General features: G+C 44.8%; 1 protein-coding gene and 1 long non-coding RNA gene across 4 annotated transcripts in view; one reads left to right on the plus strand and one right to left on the minus strand.

The window, feature by feature from the left end:
- The window catches only part of LOC147017969 (uncharacterized), a 69,093-nt gene that overhangs the window by 38,240 nt on the left and 10,326 nt on the right, over positions 1 to 20,527 (plus strand). The window lies entirely within an intron of this gene.
- C10H10orf105 (chromosome 10 C10orf105 homolog) overlaps positions 1 to 20,527 on the minus strand; it is a 31,827-nt gene that overhangs the window by 2,837 nt on the left and 8,463 nt on the right. The window contains exons 2-3 of one of the 3 annotated variants that reach the window (XM_085897104.1): positions 5,592 to 5,684; positions 4,826 to 5,003 (exon numbers count right to left, since the gene is read on the minus strand). In XM_085897104.1, coding sequence (XP_085753230.1) covers positions 4,826 to 4,981 — 156 coding nt within the window. In that variant the 5' untranslated portion in view covers positions 4,982 to 5,003; positions 5,592 to 5,684. The remainder of the gene's footprint in view (positions 1 to 4,825; positions 5,004 to 5,591; positions 5,685 to 20,527) is intronic. The other 2 variants (XM_085897105.1, XM_085897106.1) reach the window with 2 other exon arrangements.

Genomic DNA, 20,527 nt, shown 5'->3' on the forward strand with positions numbered 1-20,527 from the left:
ATTATGTTGTTGGAGTCATAATCTCCATGAAGCATCGTGCTCCTGAAATCACAGCATGACTGATACCGTACTACATTGGATAATGAATCCAAAGGAATCAGAACCACTCAACGAGTTTCCATTCATGCTCATGCTCAGACTATGCTTTAAAAACTGCATGGGTTAATCCATTTTCACTCTTGCACAATACCTCCCTTCAATCGCAGCATCGATATAGATTGGGTGGTAACACAACACTGTAAACTCCCAACACCAGCAGACTGTTTTGCATTTCACAGACAGCACATATAAGCTATGAATCCACAAGATGATTCACACTTACTGGAATGACATTACTGAAAAAGATATTGCATTTTAAAGCATGACATCTGATTATATAGTTAATACAATTAATAAAATTCTTACTTTTGATGATTTTTGGGCAAGTCAACAAAGAAAATCATGAAAATTGCATTTTTCTTGGCACTGAAATGACTTAGGCTTGAATTACCAAATCTTTCAGGATGATAGATATCGTCTGTTCCTCTTCACCTTCATATTAAGTTTTGAACTGAACTTTGAACAGGTTTCAAGGAAAACTTTAATTTTCAATCAAGGTGCAATTTTGCATGTCGGTTGGAATACGTTCATTGAAGAATCCTGTTGAAATTTGCAGTGTGACCTAATTTCTTCATTTAACCATGGCTTACGTGTTCACATATATGTGACAATGCACTTTGGCATTGGAGAGGTTACATCTTTACATTTGGTGATATCAACATCTGTGAAACAAGGGCGAACACTGGGTGATCGCTTACGTAAACAGCTACTCAATGTAGGAAACAAAAGGGCAGACCTCTCTAAGCTTGTTTCATGACACTTCTATCTTCCCAAACGTTCAGACACATAGCAGTCTCCGGTATTTTCCTCCATTTCAGAATCAGGGGTAGCCATAAACAGACAGAGCAAAGCCTACAGGCTCAGTACGTTGGTTCCCCAAGAGATCATTGAGCACTTTTCATTATTTTAGCCCTCCCATCTCCGACAACTCTTCAATCCTTCCGCTCTCTCTGTTTTTCCCATTTTATAATACTTTATTTCCTTGCATCTTCATTACCTCCCATGCCCTTTCACACTCCTCACTCGGTCACTCTCTTGTTCTCCTTCCCCTCCTCCTCTTTCCGTTTTAATTAATTATCCTTTAATTATTTCCGCCGGTACTCCAGGGGCCTTCGTCTCACCATCCCTCAGGCAGATGACTGGCCCATCCCATCTCCTTGAGATGTCGATCAATCCGATGCAACCAGATGTGGTTGGCCTGTGGGCCTCTTCCACTCATGAGGCTCCCTCGCTGAGAGAATCTGGTGAGAAGGATCAGCATCAGGGAAACGAGCCACATGCCCATATAGCCGCAGCTGATGCTCACTGACTACGCAGGTAACAAATCTCATTTGAGTCTCTCCCAGCAACCGATCGTTGGACACAAAGTCCAACCAGCACTCTTTTTTTAAGGATTCTCTAAAGAGACCTGGTACCAAAGGATATCCGCCTCAGATCCCTGGTCAAAGTCCAAGTCTCAAGTCTGTAGAGCAAGACTGGAAGCACCAAGGACCTGAAGACTTGGACTTTCATCCTCCCGCACAGGTACTGGCAGTGCCACACCTCATTATCCAGTGAATCGATGACTCCCCAGCCCCAAACTAGATGTCCATTGACCTTTGACTCACAGCCAGCAGAGACATGAATATCACTGCCCAGGTAAATGAATCTTTCCATGAGCTCAAAATCCTCAACACAAACAGGTAGAGACAAGACAGCAGCATCCAATGTCATTGAAAGCCTGGATCTTAGTTTTGACCCAGGAAGCCCATAATCCCAGTGGCTCCGACTTCTCATTCAGCACCTCGAGAGCCCTCAAAAGGATATCCAGAGACTCCACAAAGATGACTGCATCATCTGAAAAATCAAGGTCAGAGATCTTGATATTCTCAAAGCCTGCACTGCAGCTCGAACTCTCCAATATCCTCCCCAGAATTCAGTCTATACCAGTGCTGAACTGAAAAGTGTGAGGGCCAGTACAACCCCCCTGACAAACTCCAGTAACAACTGTAAATAAGTCTGAGATGGTATCACCACATCTCACAGCACTCTCAGTACCAGAAAATAGTTCAGACATCAGATTCAACAGTTTTGGTAGCACCCCATGAAGACCAAGAATCCTCCAGTGGGCATCCCATGTCACTTAATCGAACGCTTTGCAGAGATCAACACAGACTGCAAGCAGCCCATTGCTGAAATCCTCATCTGTGTTCAGTGAGGTCCTGAAGGGCAAGGATACAATCAATCGTTGACCTCTTCGGTGTAAAGCCTGACAGCTCTGAGCACTGGTGCCCAAGCAGATGGTGGCAAACCTATCAATAATTATCCGAGCAAAGACCTTGCCCAGCACTGAGAGCAGCATCACCCCCTGTAGTTAATGCAGTCTTGGCAATCACCCTTCCCTGTCCAGAGAAGGACAATGAGGCCTTCTTCGAATCAGTTGGGATGATGCCTGAGTTGCAGGTAGAGCACATAACTGCATGCAATGACATGAGTACAGCATTTCCACCAGCCTTGTGAAGTTCAGCATGGATGCCACGTATCCCAGGAGCTTCATCCCATTATAACCAGTTCACCGCTGCCTGTGCTTCCACAAACAAGGGTGGACCACAGTTGATTGGAGGGTCAGCAATAGGGATAGTCACAACCCTGACATCCAACTCAACAACAGGTGGATCAGTCTGGTTCAGCCGGTGAAAGTAAGCGGCTCAGTGGGCCTTCAATTCAGACTTCTCTGTCAAGAGCCTACCACCCTCCGCTCTCACTGCAGCACACTGAGTGTTTGGCTTGGAGGAACGCAATACGCAACTTCACCTGTAAGCAGGATGAGAATCACTTGACCACAGGTGATGCTCTACCTCCTCACAGATTCCTCGCATATGGGCCTCCTTATCCACCCTCAGCACTCGTACAGTTTTACACCACCACTCCCTGAACAGCTCAGCTCTGCCATTCAGCCTGGCCCTGCAACTCTGGTCAATGGTATCCAGTGCCCCTTGAGTCAAAAAATTCTTCTTCACCCTCCAGTGAGTTCCAAGGCATCCACCGGCAACATCAAGGCTGGTGGTATTGAAGGCACTCCACAACACTTCAGGATTCCCCAAAGCACCCAGACCCCTCCATATCCTGACAGCCTATTTGCAAACTCCTCAGTGACCCTCTCATCCTTGAGCTTGCCAACATCCAGCCTCGGCTTGGATAGTACCATTCTCCCGGATTTAGGCTGCAAATTCAGAGTTGCTCCCACAAGCCTGTGGTCGGTATCGAGGAACCGAGCACTCTGGTAGAATGTTTACAGAGCTTCTCAGTAAAGCAGCCTATAAGGCAGCTCAAACAAAATAATCAATTAGAGGCCTCAAAATCCAATAGACTCAAAATTCCTCTGCCAGGCAGTCAGTAGCTGCATCTCTCTCACTCTCTGCTGATCTGGAAATGATTAGACACTGGTCTGAAATATGGAGCATGTCCTTCAAGCATGAATAATCCCACAATCTCATCATTTGTCCCCTACTCCATATCCTCTTTACCTGGTCGTTTATTCCCTTGATGTTTGCCCCACTGTCAGTTCCACCTTGCTCTTTCTTGAGCTTCACTCTTGTACAGAAAAAATAATGGACTTTTGACATTGAAAGTAGTACCAGACGTCCAAGTGCTCAAAACATGGGATGACATGGATTGCGTGCTTTTCCTCGAAAATTAACTCAGGATGCTGGAATATTAGCAGTCAGCGAAGCACAATTTTCGTTCGACAAAAGGATCGAGGCATTTCACAAAGATTGTTCCCAGTACATGAAATATTTAGCCTACTGGAAGGATGGAGCTAATTCTTTGAAGAGATATTAATAATAACTTGTTCATATAAGAGGAAGTTTCCAATGGTTGGTTAAAACTGACATGTGCAACCACTATTGCATTATCTATGTGACTTGTCTGTTTCAGTAATAAAAAACAAAAATTCAATGTTTATTTACTCTGATACAAGCTTGTCCCCAACTTCTTCTCTCCCCTCCCCCTTGTAACTAATCTCTTACCCTTCACTGCATCCTTTAGGATGATTCTGTTTGTCTCTTTGTAAAGTGTGCTTAATTTGATGTATGTGCGCTTCTGTCTATTTGCTTTGCCTCTTTGCTCGATTGCTCTTTGTTCAAGGAATTTGGCCGACATTGAATGTTTGTTTCAGAATATAACACAATTAAGCGTTTTTGTTCTGCCAACTTTTTGTGTTTTTTTTTGTAATTATTTATTGGCAGACACATCTTGTGTGTGCAGACATTTGAGGACATGGCCATGTATGAACTCATGATATGACGCGGTTATATGGACAGTCTCTTATGATGATGAGAAATGTCATTGACATGCTGTACATGGATGTATCCATAATATCCTTGACCAAAAATGAAATATCTCATGAAAGCACACCAAGATGTACTTGGTGAAGTGTGATTTCGATGACCCTGAAATCCTTGACATCGATATTGTCAAACCGTCCATATTACCGCAACATCACCTACATCATGCGGAGCTGAGAAATAAATGAGCAACAGTTCTGCGTTGAAGAAAATTATGAAGATTCATCAGCAACGCAATGGAAATCACCTTTGGTTTGTATGAGAATGTTGCGAGAAAAGAGAACAAACTTAGATGAGTCAATTAATCAATAGTGGATAATAACATTTCACACAAAGTGTTAAGTGTCAAGTAAAAGCTTTTAGAGGTATCGCTTGCAAATCTTGGTGAACACACATACCATAAAGACTATGCAGGAGGCGATGACCAGAAAGATCCCGATAACTGAAATGATGATTGGAAGTGGGTCGTTCGCAGAGCTTCCCGGCGAAGCAGTTGATATGATCCAGCTCTCGTTATGACCTCCACTCAGATTCATTGAGATCAAGTTCCTCATTGGTCAAAAACGATGGACAATGCTGGGGGAATAAAAAAAAAAAAAATAAGTAAATCCAATGTGCAGAAATAAACTGAATTTGCATGTTTATTTACTAGTTTGATGGTTTCACACAACATTTATCTACCCACTTGCAGGGTACATTTTATGGGAAATCACACTCAATGGTCACATAAGAGTTTTTGATGCAATGCACAACAGCACCCGATGGATCCCTTCTCTGTCTTTAGAATAATGCTTTAGACGTTTCATGCCAGATGAACCACCACGATTCAGGGCGTTATCTCCAAAAAACGACCTGTCTGCCCTTGGTTAAAACTAGTCAACCGGCTGTGTGTCTTTTCCACATTTACTGGCAGATAAATTAGTTTTATGTAACTTTAATTAAACTCTTGCGGAGAAACTGAATGCCAGATATTCTGTTGTGAAGTCTTCTTCACACCAAGACTCCTTTATTGTTCCTTCCGAGCCACCGACACACACACAACACCCACAAATAATTTCCGAAGGTCAAATGAGTCTGGAGATGTCAGCTATTTCATAATCTGGGCATCATTATGTTTTGCGAGAAACTTTGTCATTTAAAATACATTGACTATATTTTACTTACATTATTATGATATGAATGCAGCCTTGCATATATGTGTAATGAATCTCGCAGGGCTGCCTGGAGTCGTTGCTGTAGAAGAGAGAAAGACGATGTCTGCCCGTATAAAAGGAAAGGGAAATAAGTTCATCCATTTATGAAAAATGACACAAATAGTCAGCCCCTCCACGACCCTTCTTATAAATCTCAATCATTTATTCCTCTTCAAACCTCTTTTCTTTTTTACTCTCATCTCCTCTCCAACTTCCTGATTTCAATTTTCGCCTCTTTTTTTTTTCCTTTTTCAATTTTCTTTTCTCAATCGTGCAACATTGCCATAATATGTACACTAGTGTGCTTCATAATAAGGGTAAAAAAGTAAAAGTATGAATATTCATGCTCCCTTGGTGAGCCTTTGTTCCATTTGACAGTAGAAACATACACACCAAATATGAAGCAGATTGGAGGATGTTTATGGGTTCCTCAAGTTGGCACAATATTGTTGAAATTTGTCAAACTGTAACTGACAACTTGCCGTCGAATATGCACAACGCAGTACACTTTACAATTAATATGGTTGTTTGACATTTTCAAAAACCACAGCAGTCATATAGGATGAAAGAATAGTTTTTTCCAAGGAGACCTTGATGAGCTTTTTGACATTGCAGTGCAAAATGCCCTCTCCATAATGGACATCATTCTGCCAACTTGAGGAACCCCTAAATATCATGGAATTTTGTTCATTTTTGACCTATAAGTTATTATGGGGTATTGGAACAAAGGCAAAATCAAGGAGCAGCAAAAAATTTCATTTTTTTGGAACACCCAAATGTACACGCTCCAAGCACAGTAAGATTTAAAAAAAAATCCCGACCTGATGTTGAGCATGATACAGTAGGCCACATGTTGTGACAGATCTATACTTTAAAATAAACAATTTATTATTCTCTTTTAAAAAGTAAGGGATATTGCAACGCTGGAGGTAATTTTGTAAAGTCTAATTTTGAAAGCTGTTTGTGTTAAAGACAAAATCAAAGCAAACTGTAGATCATTCAATAATGCAGAGGCAGCGAGACAACCCAAGCAATGAATGGACACACCCACTCCAAGGCAAGCTTTATGCGCCTCCGCATCACCGCCTCAATCAAAGGTCGAGTCTGTACACCGTTGCTTGGCAACATGCCTCCTAGCCTTGTGATCCACACAATGAATAGCCCTATGGCCTGAGTTTCTTTGCCTGCCTTGGCAAAGGCACAACACCCAATCAGAAACACTGATCGCTGCGTCTTGCATGGAATTCTGATCAGACTTCAAGATAACGTTGTGAGAAAGGAAGATGGCAGGAGAGAACAGAGCTTCAAGCAGTATAACACTTGCTTTTGAGCTTTAAGCAGTACAGTCTCGGTTTGATTGCCATCCTGGTCTTTCACAGGCAAAGTCTTGCACCAATGAGTGTCATCCATCAGATGGGAGAATAAGCCGGTGATCCATCTGTCAGAATGGTTACCAGGGATATTACAGATCCAACAGTGTCTTTTGTAAAGAGTTGGCAATTGGAAACAGCATTTTGACCAAATTCTAAATTCCTGTCCAAACCTGACATGGGTCTAATGTCTGTCACTTTCAAATAGTGGTGCACAGCCCTTGAGGCACTCTCAGTGCACCAAAGGACTGGCAACTTAAAGTATCTACGCCATATACAAAGGTCCTATTGTCTACCTTCAATGAAGATAATAATCAGTCTAACTAGTCCAAAAGTCACATGAACACATGTGAGCGCATGCACGCACGCACGCACGCACGCACCCACGCACACACACACACACACACACACACTGCATTATGGGTCAAGGAGGGGGATATGATGTATTTTGAGGGCTGAAGCAACTCATACATAGAGAGTAAGATGGATGTGAATTCAATCCAAGGTCGAGAATAAAAAGAGAAAAACGCAATAAGGATGAATATTCACACTTTTTTTTTTTTTTTTTTTGTATACCTTGGTCGAGGCTCGTATGAGAGCAAACACACAACTCACAGCAAGGAGGCATGAGACAAGAGGGGCGGGAGTGGAAGGGACAAAACAGTGGGGAACAGACACATTAGGTGAACTGTGGAAGGGAGAGGGATGGGGATGGGACGGGGAACATGGCGAAGAGAAGATGGACATTTCAGGGACTTTCAGGAAGGAAAGCAGGAGAAATGAAGGAAGTGGGCTTGGGTGGATTATCGGGGGTAGAAAAGATCGAGGATTTGGATGGGGGAAGATAAGAGGTGGTGGTGAACAGCTGTTTTGAAAGCCTGGAGGGAAGAATGGGAAAGAATAGAGTGAGGAAGTTTATTCCAAAGGCGGGAAAAAAGAGAAATGAAAGAGTGAAGATGAGCAGTGATTCGTGATTTTGGTAGTTTTACCAGAAGGGGGTTGTTGGCGGACCTTGAGCGCCCTGTGGAAATGTGGTGGGGACAAATCGCAGAGAGAGCAGGGGGGCAAGGCTGGAGAGGAGTCGGTAGAAGACAGAAAGACCACCGACCAACCTGCGGTGATTGAGTGAGAGGCCCAAAGACTCAGCTTCATTGCGGGAGATGCCGATGATCTTAAATGCCCTGGTTTCGACAGCGTGAAGCCGAGAAAGGTGGGAGGCAGGAGCACCAGCCCAGAGGGGAGAGCAGTACTCCATCAGGCTACGGACAAAAGCTTTGTAAGTGGTCAGGAGCTCAAGAGGGCCGAGGAAGGACTTTGCACGACGGAGGATTCCCAGTCGGCGACTGGCTTTTGAGGCGAGGTTGGAAATGTGACTTTCCCAGGAAAGGTCATGGCAGATAGTGAGACCTAGAAGCTTGAAAGAAAAGACTTCTTCCAGAGGATTGTTGAGAAAGTGGATGGGGGGGTTTTGTAAACGGTCCTTTCGAAGAGACATAGTGAGAGTGTGAGATTTGTCTGAATTGAAAAACATGTTCCACGTGTTGGACCAGTTTGTGATTTTATCCAGATCTGCAGTGAGCGAAGAAGCTGCTGCTTGCCGGTCTGAGGGATGACAGATGGTACGGCAGAGGGTGGATTCGTCGGCAAAGAGAAATAGAGGATTTTCCAGAGAGTCCGAGAGATCATTGATGAAAACCAGAAAAAGAACAGGGCCCAGAACGCTACCTTGAGGAACTCCAGCCTGCACAGGAAGAGGGGATGAAAGAACTCCATTTAGGGCCACACGTTGACTGCGACAGGAGAGGAAGTCTGCGAGCCATGAGTGGAGATGGCCTTGAATACCATGGGAAGAGAGTTTGGTGAGTAGAGCAGGGTGCCAGACTGTGTCAAAAGCACGTGATATGTCCAGGGATACGGCTCGGATTTCGTGTCTGGCATTGAGGACCTCCATCCATTGATGGGAGAGCAGAAGCAGCATATCCAGGGTAGAGTGACCTGGTGTGAAACCAAATTGATGATTGGAAATCAAGCCATTGGAGAAGAGGAAGGATTTCATATCTGAGGCGATGATGGATTCTATCACCTTGCTGATGATTGGGAGAAGGCTGATTGGTCTGTAGTTACAGGGATCTGTTTTTGCACATTTTTTATGCAGGGCAGTGATGTTAGCAGATTTCCAAGCAGATGGCAGATGACCTTGGGCAAATGAGAGGGTTAATAGAACAGAGAGTGGGTGAGCAAGAGCAGAAGAGCAGGCTTTGAGGACACGTGGCTGATGCCGTCTGGACCGGTTGCAGAATCTGACTCGAGGTTTGAAAGCAAGCTCTCTACCTTGTCAGGAGAAAAGGATACAGAGTCCAGGGACAGTTGGGTGCGACTGGGTAAAGTGGGTAGAGATAGTGATGGGTTTAGGACACAAGATTTAGCTGCAAACACCGAGTTTAGACATTCAGCTTTATCACGTGTGGAATCAGCAGTGCGGCCATTTGAGGTAAGGGAGGGGATGGAGGGGGAACATACACCAGAAACAAATTTGATTAAACGCCACTAGGATTTTGAGGAGGGAGAGAGGTTTGAGAGTTCAGACTTGAATTAGAAATTGAAGTTAGGTTAGAAATTGAATGGAATATTATATATTTATTTAGTTAAGTAAGTCATTAACTATTATGACAGACAACTGACAAAATTGTAATTATTCATACAATCCGACATGATATAGTACATTTAAGAACTGCAGATTTTGTCCCATTCAAAGTCAGGTCAGGTCAAGTATGGGAGCATGCACCAGAGCAGCACGTCGCTGCATCCACTTTCTGCCGGTACTCCAGGGGCCTCCATTTGCCCATCTCCCAGGCACATGCCTGGCCCATCCCCATCTCCTTGAGATGATGGTCAACCTGCTGCAACCATGAGGCACGTGGTCGGACCATTGGCCTCTTCCACTCACGAGGCTCCCTCGCTCAGATAATCTGGTGAGCAGGATCAGCATCAGGAAAATGAGCCACATGTCCTTACAGCGGCAGCTGATGCTCACGGACTATGCAGGTAACAAATCTCATTTGAGTCTCTCTCAGCAAACGCTCGTTGGACACAAAGTCTGACCAGCGATAGCCAAGGATTCTCCAAAGAGACATGGTACCAAAGGAATGAAGTCTCCATCTCAGATCCTTGGTCAGAATCCAAGTCTCACATCCACAGAGCAAGAGTGGAAGCACCAAGGACCTGAAGACTTGGACTTCCATCCTCCTACACAGGTACCATCAGCGAAACACCCCATGATCCATTGAATCCATGACTACACAGGCCCGACCCAAACGTATGTTGACCTCTGCAGCCCTGCCGAAACTCTTGTCTGTATTCGGTGAGGACCCGAAGAACAAGGATACGGTCAATTGTTGACCTCTTTGGTGTAAAGCCTGACTGCTCTGGACACTGGTGCTCAAGCAGAAGGTGGCGAACCCTACCAATAATTTATGAGCAAAGACCTTGCCCTGCACAGAGAGCAGTGTCACCCCTTGGTTGTTGTTGCAGTTTGAACCGTTTGTCCGAATTGCCCGGACCGTCAGCATTGTCCGAACCGAGATAGACTGGGAGGTAATTACCACAGATTTGACCAAAAATCGTCGGCACGCACCAGCGGTTAAAACGCTCGGCCGCCCTAATTATTATCTAAACGAGATAACATTGGTGCTTTGACGAGGGCGTGCTTCCCGCTCAGGTAACCACATGACCTCTAGTTAAACAGAATAATTAGACGGTGGACACTGGAACTCGTGATTAGCTGGGTGGCGTTCGTGGTTTTAAAACAACCCACTGTGTCACACCGTTAATTGTGAGCGGTGGCCCCAAGTCCGGCTCTACCGAGGACAACCGGGGATTAATCGCCCTGAGTGACAAGCTGATGTCTCGGTACCCGTGGTCGCAACACTATATTTATATGCATCAGGAGGAAGACATTGGTTTCTGGTCTCATGGTCACTTGACAGTTGAAATTGCATTGAATTTCTGCATATCTCCCAGGATTGTGAATTGGACAGGCGAATGTGATGGGCCATGACATGTCGAAGTTGTTTCAGTCGTTATTTCTGTGAAGTTGGTGATGGCAAGATAGGCAAGGGGAAAGTGTTAAATATGCCACTGTTTCGATGTGGAAATACCCATTTGCTTTTATGAGCGGGGGAGGAGGGGTGAGGACGGGAGGACAGAGTTTGGGTTGGAGGGGTGGATTAAAGATGGGACAGAGTTGAGAGGGGGATATTGAGGCTTTGGTGAATGGGGTTGAGGACTTGAGGGTTGTGAGTTGAGGACTTGAAGTCACATTTTATACTGGGCAGATGTTCCACAAGTCCCTACTGTTCATTTCTAATTTTAGAGCTTTATTTCATTCCTATGTAATGTCCTGACTTGGGTTCAAGTGAGTAGTGCTGTTCTTCAGCAAATAATGCTGTCCACATAATTATTGACCTTGGGTTGATGGACCTGGAGAAACATCTGAAGTATATAGATGTGGACTTCAGTTTGGTTTGCTTGTCCTTGATACCTCTGAACTACGATCAGGACATTCAAGACAAGGTCTGTCATTTCTGATGGAGTGAAGTCAGATGGCCTCTCATTGAAAATTTTCCTGTTCAAAGGAATGGTTGTAGTGCACGAAACACACTGAGATAATGTTGTAAACTGCTGTTCTGATTGTTGCCCCAGGTGTTACTATAGACCCCAAAACAATCTGTTGTGATTTCAAGACGTACTACCTGCAGTTGTGCACTATACGACAGATATGGACACGATCATGATTGAAATACAAGTCTGAAGACGACGATGGTTCACGAGCGGTATTTGACGATGTAGATTGTTTCAGAAGTCAAGGATGAGACAATGTGATAATGTTTGAACAAGTTATAAAATGATCAACATGATGTGGTACGAGTGACAGGTTATTAGCTGCAAAATGTCGAAAACCCGGTTTCGTTCAACAACTTTAAAAATTTGACCTTTGCATGACCTTTAAAGGTCACAAAACAATGTTGTGGACATTAAAATAAGGAAGCAGATAACGTGCTATAGCTTATTGGAGTTAGTCCGTCGAAGAAGGTCGAAAACCCGGTTCGATTCCCACAACTTTGAAAATTTGACCTTTGTGAACTTTAAAGTTCAAAGGTCAAGGATTGACTGTGGTCAAGATTAAAGTCAGGTCAGGTTCGATCTGTGACCTGCTACAGGTATCATGTAAACCTGTACTAACCTGTTCCATGGTCGGGTTGTCGGCGACTAAACCGTCTCCCCCACCAGGTTTCTGGTGAGGAGGGTGTTTGGATATGGACACCCAGCAGGATTAAAAACAAAACCTGTCAAAGGGCGGAGGAGCTCCTTGTGAGCCAACGGCCATCCATATCTAGTGCCCAACTGTGTCTGCGGACGTCCTCCTGCAGTTGGGTCACTTCTTATTAGGAGGTTGGTGGCAGGATTTGCACTCCGGCCACCGTAAAACCCTTCATTCCGCAAAACGCAAAAACGCGAAAAAAATCTGAAAACACACTCCGTGGGAGTACCTCCTGTGCAGCCTCCCTTTGCAGGGCAGCTCACCGGATGACAGGATTGGGGCAAAGCCTTCGGGACCCCCAATCTTTGATAGGAGGGAAACCACGGGGTAACATCCCTGGGTCAGATTGCGGGAGAGTGTGTCGGAGTGGTGCTGAGGTGTCGTCCACCAGACGGCGGTCTCCTTGGGTTAACCTGAGGCGGTCCCTTCGGGTGGGTGCCTGAAATGTCCTATCCCTAAGAGAGGATGATCACCTGTCTCTGTTATCATCTGAGCTCAAGCGTTTGGACATCGGGATTGCAGCTCTCTCTGAGGTTCGGAGACCGGATTGCGGCGAGATAATGGTGGGTGGTTACACCTACTATTGGTCTGGTCGCTCTGATGGTTACCATACCCAAGGAGTTGCTGTAGCTGTGTCCAATAATCTGACCCCAATGATAATTGAGGTAACACCGGTCAACGAGCGTATTATGAGATTAAGGATTCGTCACTCCTTAGGTGTCATTTCCCTGGTCTCTGTTTATGCTCCGACTGAGGCGAGTGATCTCACCGTGAAGGATGCATTCTACGCCACACTCGAGTCTGTGGTTGATCAGTGCCCCAGACGAGATACACTTCTAGTCTTGGGGGGATTTCAATGCATCGACTGGAACTGATAGGGACGGTTATGAGGTGTGTGTTGGTCCCCATGGGTCAGGAACTATGAACCAGAATAGCACTAAGTTCCTTGACTTTGCAAGAAGTCATGGACTTAGGGTGGCTGGTTCATGGTTTCAGCGCCCACAAGCTCATCACTGGACTTGGTATTCCAACGCTGGCGGTGTGGCAAAGGAGATTGACCATGTCCTCATTGACGGTCGTTGGAGGATGATCCAGAACTGCAGGGTCTACCGGAGTGCTCAGTTCCTCAATACTGACCACAGGCTTGTTATAGCAACTCTAAAGCTGCACCTTAAATCCTGGAGAATGGTACCATCCCAGCTGAGACTGGATGTTGCCAAGCTCAGGGATGAGAGAGTAGCTGAGGAGTTTGCGAACAGGCTGAGTGGACACTTGGGGGGTCTGGGTGCTTTGGGGGGTCCTGAAGAGTTGTGGAGCGCCTTCAAGACCACCGTCCTTGATGTTGCCGGTGGATGCCTTGGAGTTCACCGCAGGGCAAAGAAGAATTTTGTCTCTCAAGGGACACTGGATACCATTGACCAGAGTCGCAGGGCCAGGCTGAATGGCAGAGCTGAGCTGTTCAGGGAGCTGAGGCGTAAAACTGTACGTGCACTGAGGGTGGACAAGGAGGCCTATGTGCGAGGAATCTGTGAGGGGGTAGAGCATCACCTGTGGACAGGTGATTCTCGTCCCGCTTACAGGGGAATTCGCGCATTACGTTCATCCAAGCCCATCCCTCAGAGCACTACAGTTCGAGCAGAGAGTGGTAGGCTCTTGACAGAGGAGTCTGAAGTGAAGGCCCGCTGGGCCGGTTACTTTGAGCGGTTGTACCAGGCTGATCCCCCAACTGTCGAGTTGGATGTCAAGGGTGTTACAATCCCTGTTGCTGACCCTCGAATCAACTGTGGTCCACCTACGCTTGTGGAAACATGGGCTGCGGTGAACCAGTTGAAACGGGGCAAAGCTCCAGGGATCTGTGGCATCCATGCCGAACTTCTCAAGGCTGGTGGAAATGCTGCACTCGTGTCGTTGCATGCAGTTTTGTGCTCTGCCTGGAACACAGGCATCATCCCAACTGACTGGAAGAGGGGCCTTGTTGTCCCTCTCTGGAAAGGAAAGGGTGATCGCCAAGACTGCAACAACTACCGAGGGGTGACGCTGCTCTCAGTGCCGGGCAAGGTCTTTGCTCGGATAATTCTCGATAGGGTTCGCCACCATCTGCTTGAGCACCAGCGTCCAGAGCAGTCAGGCTTTACACCAAAGAGGTCAATGATTGACCGTATCCTTGCACTTCGTGTCCTCACCGAACGCAGACGAGAGTTTCGGCAGGGGCTGCTTGCAGCCTATGTTGATCTCTGTAAAGCGTTCGATTCAGTGAATCGGGATGTTCTCTGGAGGATTCTTGGTCTTCGTGGGGTGCCACCAAAACTGATCGATCTGATGTCTGAAGTCTACTCTGGTACTGAGAGTGCTGTGAAGTGTGGTGGTACCATCTCTGACTTATTTCCAGTTGTTACTGGAGTTCGTCAGGGATGTGTACTTGCCCCCACACTTTTCAGCACTTGTATGGACTGGATTCTAGGGAGGATGTCGGAGAGATCAAGTTGCGGTGCGTCATTTGGGAATGTCAAGATCTCGGACCTTGACTTTGCAGATGATGCAGTCATCTCTGCGGAGACTTTAGACATCCTCTTGGGGGCCCTCGAGGTGCTGAATGAGGAGTCGGAGCCGTTGGGATTACGGGTTTCTTGGGTCAAAACTAAGATCCAGGCTTTCGGTGACATCTTGGATGCTGCTGTCCTGTCTGTGTCTGTTTGTGGTGAGGATGTTGAGGTCGTGGAGAGTTTCACTTACCTTGGCAGTGATATTCATGTCTCTGCTGGCTGCGAGTCAGAGGTCAATAGCCGTCTGGGTCGGGCCTGGGGAGTCATGGATTCACTGGATCATGGGGTGTGGCGCTGCCGGTACCTGTGCGGGAGGACGAAAGTCCGAGTCTTCAGGTCCTTGGTACTTCCAGTCTTGCTCTATGGGTGCGAGACTTGGACTCTGACCAAGGATCTGAGACGGAGACTTAATTCCTTTGGTACCAGGTCTCTTCGGAGAATCCTTGGCTATCGCTGGTCGGATTTTGTGTCCAACGAGCCGTTGCTGAGAGAGACTCGGATGAGATTTGTTACCTGCATTGTCCGTGAGCGTCAGTTGCGGCTGTATGGACATGTGGCTCGTTTTCCTGACTCTGATCCTGCTCACCAGATTCTCTCAGCGAGGGAGTCTCATGAGTGGAGGAGGCCAGTGGGTCGACCACGTGCCTCATGGTTGCAACAGGTTGACCATCATCTCAAGGAGATGGGGATTGGCCTGGCATCTGCCTGGGGGATGGCCAGACGGAGACCCCTGGAGTACCGGCGGAAAGTGGACGCAGCGACGTGCTGTTCTGGCACATGCTCCCATACCTGACCTGACCTGTCAAGGATTATGACCTTTGCTGCAAAACTTCCTCTGGAACATTCCAGGAACAATATAACGTCATATTGGCTATAGGGCATTTCACACTCCTCGGATTATCCATTCTTTGATGAAATCAGCATAAAAACAAACTTGAAGGGGGCGCCACAGGCAAGGTGTTCGAGATAGAGCAAAATGGTTTCAAGACTTTAGGTGGGGAATGACCTCAAGATTATGCATAAAAAATATTGTCATCCTAGCTCTCAAAGTTTGGGCAGTCATATGATTTTTATGTCAAAATTCGAAATTTTCTAAGTTTGTGACCTTGTGACCTTGATCTTGGGATGAAAATGAAAAATCGAGCTCTATGGGGCTATGCAAGTGCCATTGGGCTAACCAAATACCGAAAGCCCTGCCAGATTCGACAAACCTCTCAGAGAAGATGGATTTTTACGTCAAAATTCACAATTTTCTACGTTTGTGACCTTGTGACCTTGACCTTGGGACGAAAATGAAAAATCGAGCTCCGTGGGGCTATGCATGTGCCATTGGGCTAACCAAATACCGAAACCCCTGCCAGATTCGACAAACCCCCTAGGAGAAGATGCAAATTGAAATCGGCTACCCCCTAAAAACATGTTTTTTGGGCATGGCTCCGCCCATAATGGGCGCACCACGCCCATTCTCAGGAAAACACAACGAGATCATGATATAAACCTCCCACCAAAATTTTATCAGGATCGGATCAAAACCCACGGAGCTATGCTCGGGACAAACAGACAGACAGACATACAGACAGACAGACAGAGAGACAGACAGACAGACACACAACAATAACGAATATAGTGGTCACTTATTTTTTTCGTGAAAATATTTTTTCGTGAACCAATAAGCTTAATGACATCAATTTTCACAGTTATAAAATCAAGTTCATATCATTTCCATCTTGTGTACCTGATTATTTAAAATTAACTCACGAAGTATGACGTTTACTCACCTTGTTTGATAAACAGGTTTTTGTTTATAAAACTTGTAAATGTTGTGCTGTCACCAGGTGTTTCCATTGAGACACATATTATTAAATGTTGCACACATTGTGCGAAAAGGAAAACTGTAACCTATGTCTGATATGAGTGGGTGCAACTGTAACAATGGACCCACGTTACGATTTTCCCTGGTTTCTCTGAAGGTTCTTAAGATAATGGAGCAGTTCATAAAAGGCATGAGAAATTCCCTTTAGAACATCCTTAACGACTGGCGAATAATAAGGAAAACGAAATGGACACAATATTGAATCGAAATAGTAATATGATATTTGAAACTTGTCCCATCTTTGGAACACACGAGACATTTTCCCATCATCCTGCTGCCGTCTACAGGTGTACGGGGCATGGGCACCATAATTTTCTGTTGGATATCTTTGATGATGCACACATTGCACTATAGATCTGTCCAGTAAATGGAGACTAGGCTGACTTCACTTTAAGTATGAGATCCTGTTACATTCCTTGTGCTCTATTCATTCCATGCATTGTGCAGTAATTAATCTGTCATGCAGAATGGAGCATTCCTCAATTTTATCTGGCACTGGTGTAATGCTATATTATGAAGTCAAACCAATGCTGCAATTCATGCTTGTTTGGGTTTTCCCATGCATAACTATCCCAACATAAACATAATATTTCATTAAAAAAAAAATGGTAAAAGTTATACTGTTTGGTGGGGCATTCAAAAAGTTACATGAACAAGAGATTTACAATAGTTTAAGCAAAACAAATGCTTTTTAACATTCTAACATACATGGAAATATAGCTTGTTATAGAAAATGTTTTATTCCTCATCATAGAGATTTATAACTTTCTGAAGTACCCGGCGTTGCCTGGGGAAAGTCAATGAAATACTCTTTTCATTAAATTTGTTGTTCACAACAAATTACTCCAATCTCAACCTAGATCTTCACAAAACATATTACTCGATCACTCCTGGGGAAAACCCAGGCAGTGTCGAAGAAACATACTCACTCGAGGCCTGAACACGGAGGTATTGTAATAAACCTGTGTAAAACAATCTTTGTAACAACTCACCATACACAGTATATTTATAACTTGCTGAAGTTAATGTGTAAATGCTGTACTAATTAAAGTTGCGTTGCTGACAATCAATCACAACAACCTCAATATACGATCTTCGCAACACATATTACTCGATCGCTCCAGGAAGATTTAAAACCAACATAAATGTTCCAAGAAAAAGGTAGTGAGAACCAGACGCATGCACACACCCTCTTTAGAAATATCATAATTATAATAAAAATCCTGACTATAATTCATGGACCGGTATGTGTGTGTGTACCTGACCTCAGGTCAGGTATGGGAGCATGCACTGGAGCAGCGCATCCAGGGACCTCTGTCTAACCATCACCAGGCATATGCATGGCCCATCTCCATCATTATACATACTTATTAACATGTTACATGGGGGGTGGGGAGGGGTGTGTAGGGGACGCAAATTTTCGATGTAAATGTGTATCATGCAGCACCACCTCTAGGTGTGGGTATGTGTTTTACAAGTCCCCACCATTTACAGTACAGTATTCCTGTCCCCATGTTTTCCATTGCAGTGAGGTGTTTTGAATTATAAGCAGGAGGTATGTTTTTGCTTCATACACATAACCCGGGATTTTTTTTTTGCCTATATAGTAGCTGTCAGTTGCCTCCACACTGTCCAAATAAACGTGTGTCAGAAGAACATGTTGCCTGACACTAACCCTCGGATGTTACAATATCATGCCATCCAGCCTCATGCAAAAATCGCAGTTGACAACGAGAAGGGCACTCGGTAGAGCACATGTCTCCGCCAGGCTGAACAGTTTACGTTTTGTAGCCCACCGATGTATGGATGCAGATCCAGCCTATCAACCAAAATCTAATCAGCTTGTTCTTTTTATCTATCCAACTCATCCACCAAGTTTCGTCTGAATCTGCACATAACTGTTTGAGATACCGTGCTATAAATAATTATTGGCCTATCTCTCAAGGTGAAGAATCACTCTTAAAATTCTTGCATCCGGATCTGAATCTTCACCAAAATCTAATCAATTTGTCCTTGTCACACACCCAACCTGCCCACCAAGTTTCGTCCAAATCCGTCCAAAACTTTGAGATATCCTGCTCATAGACAAACAAACAGAAAAATAAAATGGCCCATAGGGCCAGGACTTGACGAAATTCAACAAGATCGCGTACCATCGAGAATATTGAGCGATAATAGGTATTTTTGGGGTTAAACAAACAAACAAATAAATCACGTGGTGTAATTTGACATTGGTAGCTTCGTCTGTTCTCAAGTTATAATTTTTTTTATGTTTGACCTCACTGTGACCTCGACCTTTGACCGATTTTGACCAAAATATAATCAGCGCCAGCCATCACCCTCCTGAATCACGTGGTGTAATTTGACATTGGTAGCTTCTTCCATTCTCAAGTTATTTTTTTTTTTTATGTTTGACCTCACTGTGACCTCGACCTTTGACTGATTTTGACCAAAATATAATCAGTGCTAGCCATCACCGTCCTAAATCATGTGGTGTTGTAATTTGACATTGGTAGCTTCGTCTGTTCTCAAGTTATAATTTTTTTTATGTTTGACCTCACTGTGACCTCGACCTTTGACCGATTTTGACCAAAATATAATCAGCGCCAGCCATCACCCTCCTGAATCACGTGGTGTAATTTGACATTGGTAGCTTCTTCCATTCTCAAGTTATATTTTTTTTATGTTTGACCTCACTGTGACCTCGACCTTTGACTGATTTTGACCAAAATATAATCAGTGCTAGCCATCACCGTCCTAAATCACGTGGTGTTGTAATTTGACATTGGTAGCTTCTTCCATTCTCGAGTTATAATTTTTTTTTGATGTTTGACCTCACTGTGACCTTGACCTTTCACCGATTTTGACCAAAATACAATCAGTGCTAGCCATCACCCTCCTGAATCACCTGGTGTAATTTGACATTGGTAGCTTCTTCGGTTCTCAAGTTATCTGTACCAAACCATCAAGAATCGAATGTTTGACCTCACTGTGACCTTGACCTTTGGCCTTGACATGCCAAAAGTTATAGGGTTCTATTCTGGTAGCCAATAAGTCCATTGGTGAAGTTCCATGACATTCCGACTCGAAATGCGACCTATAGAGCGAGACGTACACACAAACAAACAAACAAACAAACAAACAAACTAACATATCTTGCAAAAACTTCGTTTTGGCAAGATAACAAACTGAACGGACCAACAGATTTGACAAAATCCTAGATTTCGTCAAGTAAAAACAGGGATGAAAACATAACCTCCATCCATGTTCAGTGGTGGAGGCAATTAAGGACAAATACCAAGGCACTAAAGTGAGGTGTTTCCTTCACGAGAATTTCCTGCACGAGAATTCCTTCTTCACAATTTTGTACCTGCGCACAAGGTGACTGTTACATCGACCGCCATTGTTGACTGGCTACAAGCAGTCTTCTCAACCATCTGGAGATGCAGTACGGAGCAGGCTGATGTGGGGCAACTGTGCAGAGCAATGGTGGAGGATAGCGAAGATGGAATGGGGCCCAATTTAATGAGTGAACAAGTCGACCGTCCCGGAGCAGTGTGCAATCATGGCGCAGATTACAACCCAGCCAACAGTGGCCCACACAAGTGGCATTTCTGCGGCCACAGCTTTTGGGCCTTTATTCATGCGGCGGCCAGGCACGAGAATTGTGAGCAGTGCTCGCATGGTTGAAGTGTGTGGAATCAAACTTTCTTGACAGTCAGCTTGGTCCACGTGTAGAAAGAGAATATTTCAATGGAACTTCCAACATATCTTTTGGAAATGTTTTTATATGTCTGTTAT

The sequence above is a fragment of the Eptatretus burgeri genome, chromosome 10 (assembly GCF_056783735.1).
Source record: "Eptatretus burgeri isolate ZD-2024b chromosome 10, Ebu_testis_v1, whole genome shotgun sequence".
Lineage (NCBI taxonomy): Eukaryota > Metazoa > Chordata > Myxini > Myxiniformes > Myxinidae > Eptatretus > Eptatretus burgeri.